Genomic DNA, 13140 nt, shown 5'->3' with positions numbered 1-13140 from the left:
CGACCAGGGCTGGTGCCCCCGAGGAGCCAGGCGTCCGGGGCCTCCTGGCGTCGCTCTTCGCCTTCAAGTCTTTCCGAGAGAACTGGCAACGGGCTTGGGTGCGAGCGCTGAACGAGCAGGCCTGCAGGGACGGGGTGAGTTGGACAGGAGCACCTAGGCGGTCCCCTCGCGCAGCCTTTCCTTCCAGGGGAGGGAGGGAGGGAGGGACTGCTCTTGCCTAGGGGACCAGATGGGGGTAGGGATCAACTGGAGATCCCTGTGGCTTCTCTTCCCCTCTGGGATCAGAGAAAAGGGTGCAGGTGAGGCTGGACGTTGTAGAAATCTAGCTATGTCCCAGATCCTCTATTCTGTGGTCAAGGTACTCTCTGGCTGCAAACCCAAGCACAAGTTGCTGTTTTCATAGCAACGCTAATCCCTGGGCCCGAGGGCACTTCCGTGTAGCCTGGGTGCTGGTTGCGTTGGGGCAGCGGGGATAGAAGGAAACAGGTGCACCTGCAGAAGAAATTTGCCTGGTCCTCATGCCACCACACCCAGGTAACATTTCATGCCCCAAATCCCTGGTTTGATCATGCAGATAGATCCCCAAGGAGGCTGAAATACCCCCCTTCCCCCTGCCAGGCCCTTAGTAATTTCACTGGTACAGTCTAACACACCCTTCTTTTTGCTGACCTGCAGCATATATATTGAGGAAAAGGTGTTAAGGTGGAGAGCAGATTGACAGTCCATGCCCTTCTCAGTAGATGAGCCTGGAGCTGCCTCTTGAGGGTCAGTCACAAACCGGCCCAGCCTACTTCCTCCCATTGCACCATGGGCATCTGGTCTCCCAGGAAGTAGGGCAGGAAGCGTGGTCATAAGACTGAGGTGGGGTGGGAGGTAGAGGCCTCCCTGTCATGGGGCTCTCTCCCATCCTGGCCCAGTATTCTGTCTTCATCCTCACAGTCCATCAGCCCCCTGCCCAGAAGATTGTCAATTTCCAGCTCCCACTAGGGCTTTGCTCCACTAGCTCCCCAGACACCTGGAAACAGAAGTGGCCATGTAAGAAGTTGCTTGGTCTCCTCTGTCCAGCTAGCCAGCAGAAAGCCAGATAGTATCTGTTAGTCTACATCTTGAACTCATGCCTCCACCCAGTTCTCCCTGTACCTTGTCCCTGGATCAGGAGCGACTCCCCAAGACAGCTGACTCAGCTGGACATTGGCCTGCCTCGCAGGGGGTGGGGAGGTTGGGGTTCCAAGCATCCGTCTCCCCATCTCCCTGGGCCTGGCCTTTAAACCAGCCAGCTACAGGAGCAGAGAAGTTGGTGTCCTCTGGTTGGCCAGGCACGTGGGCCCTGTGAATCTGTTTTCTCCCATCCCAAGGCCCAAGGAAGGGCTGCCAGTTCAGTGGGTGCCCCCTCCTCAATTCTTCCCATCCTGCTTTCTGGGTTGGACTGCAGTAGGCTGTTTCCAGTACTATGTCAGAATTAGGAAGCTCTTTCAAGACTCAAGCTAAGCAGCTTTCTGCTGCCTAATACCACTCTGCTGTCTGCCTTGGGGAATTAGCCAGGCCTCTGGAACCTAGAGCCCTCTGAGCTTGCTTTTCTTGCCATTGCCTCTGGTAAGGTTTCGCAAGGCCATGTGAAGCTAGTCTTCAACCCCAAGAACATAGATAGGGTCATACTCTTGAGTGTCTGCATCCTGTGTATGTGGAAGTAGGCTTAGCCTCATTTCTTCAGCTCTTGTCTTGAACAAGCGGTCCTATGTCTTTTACCTTCAGCTCAGTTGTGTGGCTCTCTCCCCAATTATATGTAGATAGCAACCAACACCTTTATTATTATTATTTTTTTCTATTCACACCTTTCTTTGGGGGTAGGTTGAGGAATGAAGAGGAAGGTGGGAGGAGAAAAAGATTTCAGGAGAAATCTAGGGTCTTCAGCTCAAGGTGATCTGGTTTTGAGGGGGTCTAGCCCCTCTGTCCTTCCTAGCAACTGCAGGCCCCAGGGAGGTGTGGTTCAAGGGGAACACTTCTTGTCCTAAAACCCTGAGCCAAGAAGGGGCCAGAAGCCAGCCTGCAGTTGAGGACTCCGCAGTGCCAGGACCCAGCCAGCAGCCCAACAGGCCAGCCCTGTGGGGGGCAGCTCCAGAGACCTGACCCTATGTCCACCTTACTCCCTCAGAGTTCCATTCAGATCGCCTTTGAGGAGGTGCCCCAACTCCCACCCAGAGCCAGCATTAGTCACGTGACCTGCGTAGACCAATCAGAGCGCACCATGGTAAGGGGCTGATGGGCACTGCCTTCTCTAGGCCCCGAGGGGAGCTGATCCCATGAGTTCCCTTTCCTCTGAGGATTCTAGGCCTTAAGTCTGTGAACACCTTAGGAATCCTAGGATTGGCTTCAGGAGCTCTGGGAATCCCCTTAAAGTTGCATGCAAAATATAGCACATGTGTGTATATCTGCATTTTTCGGGAGAGGGGAGTCTTTGACTTTAATTCTTCTATGGGCTTGTGACCCCAGAAGGGTGAAGTCCCAAGGGAAGCGAGTTGGGAGGGTCCCTAAAGGGCAGCGCGAAACACGGTTAAGCACCTTCCTCCACCCCTGACCCTCCTCGCCTCCGTGCCTTGCTTGTCTCAGGTGCTGCATTGCCAGCTCTCTGCTGAGGAGGTGATGTTCCCAGTCTCCGTGACCCAGCAGTCCCCCGCTGCCGTCTCCATGGAGACCTACCACGTCACTCTGACACTGCCACCAACACAGGTGGAAGGGAATGTGGGAAACTGAGTTGGGCAGGGGGCGGTTCAAGGCCTCGGCCTTTCCGTTTGGTTCCCTCTGGGACAGAACTTGGGAAGGGAGGGTCCTGGCCAGTAGGAGTAGTTGGAGGCATGAGGCAGGTCTCAACCCGGCCCCTTTGACTCTCATCCGCAGTTGGAAGTCAGCCTGGAGGAAATTCCGGACGAGGGGCTGCTCGTGTCCTGGGCCTTCACTGATCGCCCAGATCTCAGCCTGACGGTGCTTCCCAAGCTGCAGGCCAGGGAGGTAAGGGGGCAGGGCTGGGGGGAAGAGGCAGAGCAGGGAGGTGGTGCAGAGCTGGGAGCCCCATCTCTTTATTCTCCTCTTCTCCGTACAGAGAGGCGAGGAGCAAGTAGAGCTCTCCACCATTGAGGAATTGATTGAGGACGCCATCATCAGCACCCAGCCAGCCATGATGGTCAACCTCAGGGCTTGCTCTGTGCCCGGAGGCCAGGTTAGTAGGCACTCAAAGCAAATCGCTTGTATGCATGCCATCCCCGGGGGGCTTTGTTGGGATCCTTGTTCTTTTTACCTCCTTCTGCTCTTAGGTACCTAGTGAGAAGCCCCCCATGGTGCCCCAGGCGCAGCCAGCCATCTCCAGACCTATCCGGTTATTCCTACGGCAGCTTCGAGCATCTCATCTGGGAAGTGAGTTGGAAGGTGAGAGTTAGAAGCAGCTGAGGACCTGCCAGGGCTCTGGGTGTGGGTGGCCCCTGCCCTTCTTCCGAGGGGGTGGCTTCATGATTCCTCAGTGGCTTCCCATCTGTAAGCATCTTCTCATTTCTCGTTCCTCCCAGGCACTGCGGAACTGTGCTGTGTAGCTGAGCTCGACAACCCTGCACAACAGAAGTGGACCAAGCCCACGAGTGCTGGTCCTGACGTGGAGTGGCCTGAGGACCTGGCACTGTAAGGAGTGACTCCTCCATCCCCACCCCTGCTCCTATGGGCAGACTGAACATCTGATCCTTCCAGCATAGCCCTGGCACAAATTCGCCCTGTTTTCACTAAACTTTGGTGTGAGCTCCGATTGTATGCCAGGCCCTGGCCTAGGTCCTGGGGTTACAGATGGGACCAAGATACACTCCCTCCCCCTGAGTCGACCGACTGCAGGCTCCAGGCAGATGCGGATACATGTAAAGAGGATGGTATAAGGGCTCCAGTCAAGATTTACACATAATGGTGTGGGCGTGCTTAGGTGTGGGGAGATTAATTCCCATGGGGAATAAAGATCAGAGTAGGCTTCACGGAGAAGGTGGCATTTAAACCACACCTTAGAGCAAGAATAGGGTTTCAACAGTGTGAGAGAAAAGTGTTTTTGGCAAGGAAACAGCTCGAGCAAAGGGAAGGGGGTGGTTTGACATAGAGAGACACGGAGGCCAAATGGGGCAGGCCCAGGGAGGACCCGAATGCCTGGCGTACTGAGCAAGTTCTATCCCATTCGCTTGGGAAGAGAGAGTATTTGTTTCTGTTTTTAATGTTTTTAAGATTTATTGTTTTGTAAGTTTTATTTACTTAAGTCCTCTGTACATCCAAAGTGGGGTTCAAACTCATGACCCCGAGATCAGGAGTCACGTGTTCTCTTCTGACTGAGCCAGCCAGGTGCCCCGGGGAAGAGACAGTATTTGGAGGGCAGGCTCCGTTGGAGCCTCTGACCGGTGATCAGTTCGAGGGTGGATTCAGTTTACTAATCTTCCCCTTCCCTGCTCCATCTCCTCTTGGCCACAGGGATCTGGGCCCCCAGAGCCGGGAGCTGACCCTCAAAGTGCTGAGGAACAGCAGCTCTGGAGACGGTAAGTATGGGGCAGGAAGGAGCGCAGCTCTGGGTGGGTGCTCAGTGGGGCCTGGTCCATGGGACCAGCTGACCCTTAAAGTGCTCCCCCTTTCCCCAGCTGAACCATTGGGCCAGGTCACACTGCCTGTGGGCTCCCCTTCCAGACCACTGTCCCGAAGACAGGTGTGCCCGCTCACCCCAGGGCCGGGGAAAGCCCTGGGGCCTGCAGCCACCATCGCGGTGGAGGTGAGAAGCTGAGCCTGGGGAGGAGATGGGAGGCCACTGGGGAAGGGCAGCTTCTTTTGAGGCGCTGCCTCTTTGCTCTTCCTCCCCTCGGCAGCTTCAGTACGAGGAGGGTCCCCCCCGGAACCTGGGTACACCTGCTCCCTCCACCCCACGCCCCAGCCTCACTCCTACCAAGAAGATTGAGCTGGACCGGACCATCATGCCGGATGGCACCATCGTGACCACAGTCACCACCGTCCAGTCCCGGCCTCGTGTAGAAGGGAAACTAGGTAAAGAGAAGGGAGCCCGGCTTGAGACAGGGGCCCCTGGCTGCAGGATCCGTGTGGGACAGGGCAGGGCAAGGGAAGCCCTGAGTCCAGCTCCTGCTTTCCAGCCACATTGTCCTCATCATCTTTATCTCTCAAACCCTCTCCTCCCTTCCACCCCTCCTTTTCCCTGGCTCTTCCTATCCTGCTTCAGTCCTGGGTCGGCCAGGCCCTCCTTTGCAGGACTCTTGTACTTTGCTCTCTTGCGGTCCCTACCCCCGGCCCCAGCTGCCTACGTGTCCCTCCCTCTACCCTTGACCTTCTAGCACCCTTGGGATCCTCCAACAAACCCAGTGGCCTCTGTGGTACTTCTCCCACTCCCAGCGGCCCTCCAGGACATTTCTCCCAGCTCCAGAGGTCCCTTGGGGTTCCCCCCACCCCCAGGGGACCTCTGTGCCATCTCTGTGCACTCTGCATTTTCAAGGCAGCTCCCCAATGCCCTCAGGGGGTCCCCTGGCACTTTCCCCACACTCCCCTTACTTCCCATGCTATCTTTTTGCCCCCATGGCATCTTATTAATCAACCATGTGACTAATTGTCCCTTAGTCACCCCTGCCCTCTGAGTCAGCTGAAGTGTGCGTTTCAATAAAGGCAGTAGGGGGGCGGGGGCCACTTTAAGGCACCTCCCGGCTCACTGACCCTCCCCCACCCACCAGACTCCCCCTCCCGCTCCCCGTCCAAGGTGGAGGTGACCGAGAAGACTACGACTGTGCTAAGTGAAAGCAGCGGCCCCAGCAGTGCCTCCCACAGCAGCAGCCGTGAGTGGGGGATCGGGAAGTGTGAGTGGCGGTTGGCACTGGAGCGCCAGGGTCAGAAACCATTTTGGGTGGGGCACAGGAGTCCAAGTCCAAGAAGGAGCCGTGGAGGAGTCACGTTATCCATCCCCTGTACCCCCAGCAGGGGAGAGCCGCCTTTCCAATGGCTTGGACCCTGTAGCAGAGACAGCGATTCGCCAGCTGACGGAGCCCAGCGGGCGGGCAGCCAAAAAGACACCCACCAAGCGTAGCACTCTCATCATCTCTGGCGTTTCCAAGGTAACAGGGCTCCGAGGAGCGGAGCTGGGATGGGAGAAAGCCCTAATGGGTCACTCCTGCCTATTAAAATGTGTCCCTCTTGCCAGGTGCCCATTGCCCAGGACGAGTTGGCTCTGTCTCTGGGCTATGCGGCATCCCTGGAGGCCTCAATGCAGGATGACGCAGGAACCAGTGGAGGCCCCTCCTCACCTCCCCCAGACCCACCAGCCATGTCCCCAGGACCCCTAGATGCCCTCTCCAGCCCCACGAGCGTCCAGGAAGCAGATGAGACAACGCGGTCGGACATTTCTGAGAGGCCATCCGTGGACGATGTTGAGTCAGAAACAGGGTCCACTGGTGCGCTGGAGACCCGCAGCCTCAAGGATCACAAAGGTGGGGGAGATGTTGGCATGTACCTCTCCCCTTCTTCTTCTTTTTTTTTTTTTTTAATATTTATTTTTGAGAGAGAGGGAGAGGGAGCAGGGGAGGGGCAGAGAGAGAGGGGGAGACAGAGGATCCAAAGCGGACCCAGCAGTGAGCCCAATGCAGGGCTTGAACTCATGAACCGTGGGATCATGACCTGAGCCAAAGTTGGATGCTTCACCGCCTCAGCCACCCAGCACCCCCCCTTTAATTTTTTGTTTAATGTTTAAAATTTATTTTTTTAATGTTTATTTACCCCCCTCTCCTTTTATGCCCAGTATCATGACCTGGGTCCTACTGGACACTTAGGGGAATGGTTTTCTCAACCCAGTTTGCTTTCTCCTTCCTCCGCTAAGGGATTGCTAGAGTTCCTAGCCTGATTCAGCCAAGCCAGAGGAGAGAAGGGGCACTTACTGCCTTGGGTCCTGGCCTGGATCTGACAGGCACAGGTGACTCGGAGGAATGCCAAAGGATTTCCCTTTACCTCTATTTTTCTTGCGTCCTAAGTCTAAGTACATACCTCCTTTCCTTTCTTCTTGTTTTCTCCCCCACCTTCCATTCTGTACTCTCTTTCCCGTAAGTATAAGAAATCCCACCCCCAGTCAACTCTAGGAGCTTCCTTCTAGCAGTGACACAGCCCATGGATAGTTGTGGTGCGTTTCTAACTTCTAAGGGTGAGAGGCTTGCTCCCAAACATCTTTATCCCTCTGCCAACGAGTCTATCAACCACGCATGTATTTAACTATGATGTAAGCCTGCATCACTTCTCGGGATAATGAGATTCCTAAGTCCAAAACCTGCTGTGTAAATATTTGTGTCATTATATTGGTCCTGAATTTACCCCCTTGAAGTTTTCCAGATGCACAGCATCCTGCCCACATCCTGGAATTTGGTCAACAAGTCAGGGCCCACCTGCCTTATCCTTTCATGATTTTTATGGGCTTTTAGGACTACCCTCTGCTCAGCCTTTGTCTTTCCAGAGTAAAGAGGTCCGTCTGTCCGTTTGTCCTTACAGAGAAGCAGCCCTGTGACATTCCTCCTCAGCGGCAATAGTTAGATGCGCCCACAGAATCCCATGAGCGCCACCATTTTTTCCTCGGGAAAGATGAAAGGCATTGTTTTGCCTCCACTTTCTTTCCTAAGGAAGCCTGGCTTCTAGGCAAAGGAAAGGTTCTGTTCTGTATCTTTGTTGTTTTTTTTTTCTTTNCTATTGTGGAGAGTGCTGCTATGAACATTGGGGTACATGTGCTCCTATGCATCAGCATTTCTGTCTGTTCTGTATCTTTGACCCCTCCGTGCTCGGGCCTTTCTCTGCTCCCCACCTCACCCCATGCCTGTCGTACCCCTCCGTCTGCCTCAGCCTCCCCCTTTCCCCCTACAGTGAGTTTCCTGCGCAGCGGCACGAAGCTTATCTTCCGCCGGAGGCCTCGACAGAAGGAAGCTGGTCTGAGCCAATCACACGACGACCTCTCCAATGCGACGGCCACACCCAGTGTCCGAAAGAAGGCTGGCAGCTTTTCTCGCCGCCTTATCAAGCGCTTCTCCTTCAAATCCAAACCCAAGGCCAATGGCAATCCCAGCCCCCAGCTCTGAGGGCGCTCCTCACCTTTTGAGCTAGGAGAGGGCAGGAGTCCTCTCAGCTGACCCCCCACGTCCTCTGCCACTCCCCTTCCTGGATTCCCGACAGCCTGGGCCAGGGAAGCCCTCTGGGCTCCAGGAAGCCCTGTCCACCCTGGGCTGGGGGGCTAGCTGGAAGCGTGCTTACAACGGGAAGCATGAGAGAGGTGGGCGCCCGTTGCTGAGAACACAGAAAAGGGAGCCGGTGGCCGGGAGCAGGAGGAAGGCTCTGCCCCCCGCACTTGTGGGCGTTCCTCAGACCTGGGTGTGCTGTCGACATTGGCCCCTCAAGGGACTCCCAGGGTGCTCAGCTCCTCAGCTGGTCCTTCCTCCCCTATTTATTCTCTTTTCTATTTATATGTGTGGTCCAGGACCCTCAGTGCACAGACGAGAGAGGGCATCTCTCCCAGGTGACCCTTCTTTCCTGTCCCAGGAAGGTAGGCAGTTCCCTTTGGGACAGGACTCCCGTGTCTCCCTCAGGTCCCCACTCTGACCAGCACCAGTGTCTGCCTCTGAGGACATTGGCAGCTCACAGAAAGCCGGGCCGGCGCCCGGGATGGGGGGCAGGTACTCCCCACCTCCCTGCCTCCCCTCTGCTCCTCGTCCCTCCCTCCCTTTATTACCGTTTTTTGTACTTGATGCCTTCTCTGTGAGCAGTGGCTCTGTTGGAAGGAGGGAGCCCCGAGCTGGGTGGAAGCCTTCCCCAGAGCAGTGGCTTCCAGGGCTTTATTAAAGACTGGTGACGATGGAGCAAGAGCAGGGCTGCACCTCCGTGTGTCGGGAGACGATGATGTCCATTGCTGTGTGATGGCTTGGAATTTAATTTATTAAATTAAAGTCAAATTGGAGTTTATAAACTGGACAACTGGTGATCCTTTGAAAGGCGAGTGGACGGCAAAGCTGTGGGATGGGTGGGGTGAGAGGGTCAGAGACAGGGGCCCAGGCAGTGAAGTAGAGTAGGCGACACATGCGTTGGGTCTGCTAAGGAGTGCCTTAGAAGGGGAAGAAGGGACAGACAGAGAGAGGATGGGAGAACAGGTCTTTGAAGGGTGATGATGTAGCAAAAGAAATCAATCAGAAAAAAAAAATCAGTCAATTAGTTCAAGCATCTTCATTCCCCTTTCTTTTTTTTTAAATTTTTTTTTTAATGTTTTATTTATTTCTAGGAGAGAGAGAGAGACAGCATGAGCAGGGGAGGGTCAGAGAGAGAGAGGGAGTCACAGACTGAAACAGGCTCCAGACTCTGAGCTGGCAGTCAGCACAGAGCCCGATGCGGGGCTCGAACCCACGAACCGTGAGATCATGACCGAAGCGAAAGTCGGACGCTTAACCGACTAAGCCACCCAGGCGCCCCTTCATTCCCCTTTCTTGAAGAGGCTGCTCCTTTCCTGAAAGAACAGAATCCGAGGCATGCATTCTGGATCTAGACTGCCTGGCTTTGAGCCTCAGCTCCTGTAATTTCCTGTGCGTCCCTGGCCACGTTATGGTGCCTCAGAATGCCTTAAGTGTTTTCATCTGTAAAATGGGAACCATGAGAGTCGCTACGGCTTGGTTGTGGCCGAGAAGCAAATGCATTGAGCGCTCACAGGTCTGTTGGCGTCTGGCCGGTGTTGAATAAGTAGTAGCTGTTGCCTCAGAAGAGACAGATTGGGAGGGGGAGACTTATAAAGGCTTCATCATAATGAAAAGTCTTTTCATTCCTAAATGTGGGCAAGGTTCGGGGAGCCAGGAACACTCGCAAAATCTACACCCCTGGTCCCTGTTCTCTGGGAACTTCCACAGGACTTGAACCGAGTAAGCCGCTGCAGGGGGTCAGACAGAGCCCTGGACCAGGGACAGAAAGCCTGAGTGTGCCACAGACACACCAAGTGACCTTGGGACCGGCCACTTCTCCCTTCTGGAACTCCACTTCCTAATCTCTAAAATGAAGAGTGGCCTAGATAACCATTCAGGAACCTTCAGCCTCACCATTCCGACTTACATCACAGGGGTCAGGTCACAGGCCTTTGGGTAGGCAGCATGGACCTGTCGATACCCCCGTGTTCCTCTCCGTACTAGTCACAGAATATGGGATATTTAGAAGGAGTGGCAGAGTATGGATAGTTAGCTAATTTGTGTACAGTGATATGCTCAACTCTAGGTCATGAAAACTCAGAGATCTATCCAGCTGTTTCCCCTGATCTAAGAAGCGCAACACTTAGTGGTCCACACAGGAGCAGCTTGTTTACCAAGATGCCAAGATAGCCAGACACCTTGACCTTGAAACTTTACAAGACGTGTTTGTCAACGGGGAGGGCAAGTTTTCAGATTCCCATGGACCTGTGGATTGAGTGCATGGTAACTGGAAGTTGTACTCAGCTTCTAGTGTTGACATGCTGGAAGCTCAACCGAATCACCTAGTTTTTGGTAAAGAACCTGATCCCATTTCAAAAACACAGGGGATTTTTTTTTTTTTTTTTATTTATTTCTAGGAGAGAGAGAGAGAGACAGCGTGAGCAGGGGAGGGTCAGAGAGAGAGGGAGTCACAGACTGAAACAGGCTCCAGGCTCTGAGCTGGCAGTCAGCAAAGAGCCCGACGCGGGGCTCGAACCCACGAACCGCGAGATCATGACCTAAGCGAAAGTCGGACGCTTAACCGACTAAGCCACCCAGGCGCCCCAAAAAACACAGGGGATTTTAAATGAACACAAAAGAAATACAAAACGGTACTCAATAACTTTATCCATTTTACACTTTCAGAAGAGAGCTACAGCTTTTGAGGAGTATGAATTATGCCTTAAGTTTTTTGTGGTAGCTTTTAAAGAACAAATCTGAGGATGTGCCTGCATTATCCGGCCAAAATTGTAGCTTGTTTTCAAGAGAAGCAGATTGAGATGGAAGTAAACTATGCTAGACAGCAAGACACAGTCTCAAATTTTGGAGACATATGTGTGGATCCCAGAGCTATCCTGAGATTTTTGCTCTGTAAAAATGATTTTGAGGCTACATAGCTTTGTGAATGAACTTTTTCTTCATGCGATTGCTAAATTAAAGCGAGGAATCATCTTCAGTGGTGTAAATGAGGTGTAAAGTGAGGTTGGCATTTTGTGAAGTATTACTATAACTATGCTTTTGACGCAATGAAGTTGATAAAAATATTTTTGTTACTTCCGGATTGTATTTTATTTTATTTTTTAAATGTTTATTTATTTTTGAGAGACAGAGTGTGAGCAGGAGAGGAGCAGAGAAAGAGACAAACACAGAATCCGAAGCAGGCTCCAGGCTCTGGGATGTCAGCACAGAGCCCTGTGCGGGGCTGGAACCCATGAACTGTGAGATCATGATGTGAGCCAAAGTCGGATGCCTAACTGACTGAGCCACCCAGGCGCCCCACGGATTGTATTTTAAAAGCCCAATTTTAAAATAGGGACAACAAGGGGCGCCTGGGTGGCTTAGTCGGTTAAGCGTCCGACTTTCGCTTGGGTCATGATCTCGCGGTTCGTGGGTTCGAGCCCCGCGTCGGGCTTTGTGCTGACTGCCAGCTCAGAGCCTGGAGCCTGTTTCAGTCTGTGACTCCTTCTCTCTCTGACCCTCCCCTGCTCACGCTGTCTCTCTCTCTCTCTCCTAGAAATAAAACATTTAAAAAATAAAATAGGGACAACAATATAATTCGCTGTTGTTAGTAACAAACCTGAAGCACAAATTTCTGATTTTACTATGACTGTTTTTAACAGTATCTTCTAAGTTTATTTATATTGAACATGTAACGTGTTTCCTGATTATATGAATTATATAGGCTTATTTTTAGGTTAGAAAATACAGAAAACTGTAACAAAATAAATATCAACCCCAATGAACTTTACTAAAGTACATTATTTAACAAATATGTCTTGAACCCTTAATGCTTCAGCCACTAGACTAAGTGATGGAGTGTGAAGGTGAAGAACACATACAATCCCTGCCATCCCTTACTGGAAGACTCCTTGGAAAAAGAAGCATCTTCACTGAGACCAAAATGAGTAGGCGTCAGTTAAATACACGCCAGAGTGGAGATGAGGGGAAGATGGTACCAGGCAGAGAAAACAGCAAGCACACGGCAGGAAAAGTAAAAGGCAGCTAGCTAGGTAGCGAAACCGAAAGTACTCGGGGCTGGAGAACAGAAATAGAGGACTAGGACTCAAGACACCGTTGAAATATATAGGACTTAGGTGCTGAAGGGTCTAGAAAGCCTCAGCATGGTTTGGGGGGTTTGCCTGGAGGCCACAGAATGCCTTTCAGCGCTTAAAGCAGGGTGTGTGTGTGTGTGTGTGTGTGTGTTTAAAATTTTAATGTATTTTTTTATTTCTGAGAGAGAGAGACAACTGTGAAAAGGGGAGGATCAGAGAGAGAGGGAGACAGAATCCGAAGCAGGCTCCAGGCTCTGAGCTGTCAGCACAGAGCCCGACGCGGGGCTCGAACCCACGAAACGTGAGATCGTGACCTGAGCCGACATTGGAGGCTTACCGACTGAGCCACCCAGGCGCCCCTAAAGCAGGGTGGTTTGATTAGGTCTCCGTGGGGAATGGCTCAGAGGGAAGCAAGAGTGCACGCAATGGAACCAGTAAGTGTAGACATCCGGGCTGGACGTCGTTAATAGACTTTGAGAGCGGGCGGCAAAGGACCCGGGGTGGGATGGGGGTGTCTGAATTCGAGAGCTCCGGTGTGTGTTTGAGAACGTAGAATTCACAGGACTTTGCGGGGAGAGTCGGATGGGATACACGACAGAGGAATCAGGGATGACTACCGGGTTTCTGACTTAGAGTGGATGGATAACACGGTTGCTCACTGAGAAGACGGCTCAGGGAGGCCGATATTTAAGAAATCAGGGCAAGAGAACGAAGGACAGAGGCACAACCCCAATTTGGGCCGAGCGGGGCTTATAGTCGCGCGCATCCAGCCTCAGGCGCCGCCACCGCCGCCTCCTGCTACTCCTCCCAGCGCTCGCGGGCACCTAACATGTGACTAAGGAGACCCAACTCGGCGCGCA

The 13140-nt window shown here is 53.0% G+C and overlaps 1 protein-coding gene across 1 annotated transcript; it reads left to right on the top strand.

Annotated features, from left to right (window-relative positions):
* Window positions 1-5: 5 nt before the first annotated feature.
* Window positions 6-8992, top strand: C2CD2L (C2CD2 like; the record flags this gene model as incomplete). The annotated part of the gene is made up of 14 exons (XM_077777801.1): window positions 6-134; window positions 2153-2248; window positions 2608-2727; window positions 2896-3006; window positions 3098-3214; window positions 3309-3420; window positions 3558-3666; window positions 4486-4550; window positions 4650-4777; window positions 4872-5046; window positions 5739-5840; window positions 5980-6116; window positions 6203-6488; window positions 7900-8992. Coding segments are annotated over 14 exons (1899 nt in total), but the record flags the coding sequence as incomplete, so codon positions are not given.
* Window positions 8993-13140: the final 4148 nt, after the last annotated feature.

The sequence above is a fragment of the Crocuta crocuta genome, unplaced genomic scaffold (genome assembly GCF_008692635.1).
Source record: "Crocuta crocuta isolate KB4526 unplaced genomic scaffold, BGI_CrCroc_1.0 scaffold271, whole genome shotgun sequence".
NCBI classification, from domain to species: Eukaryota; Metazoa; Chordata; class Mammalia; order Carnivora; family Hyaenidae; genus Crocuta; species Crocuta crocuta.
Note: the sequence above shows the minus strand (reverse complement) of the source record. Positions and strands in the feature narration are given on the sequence as shown.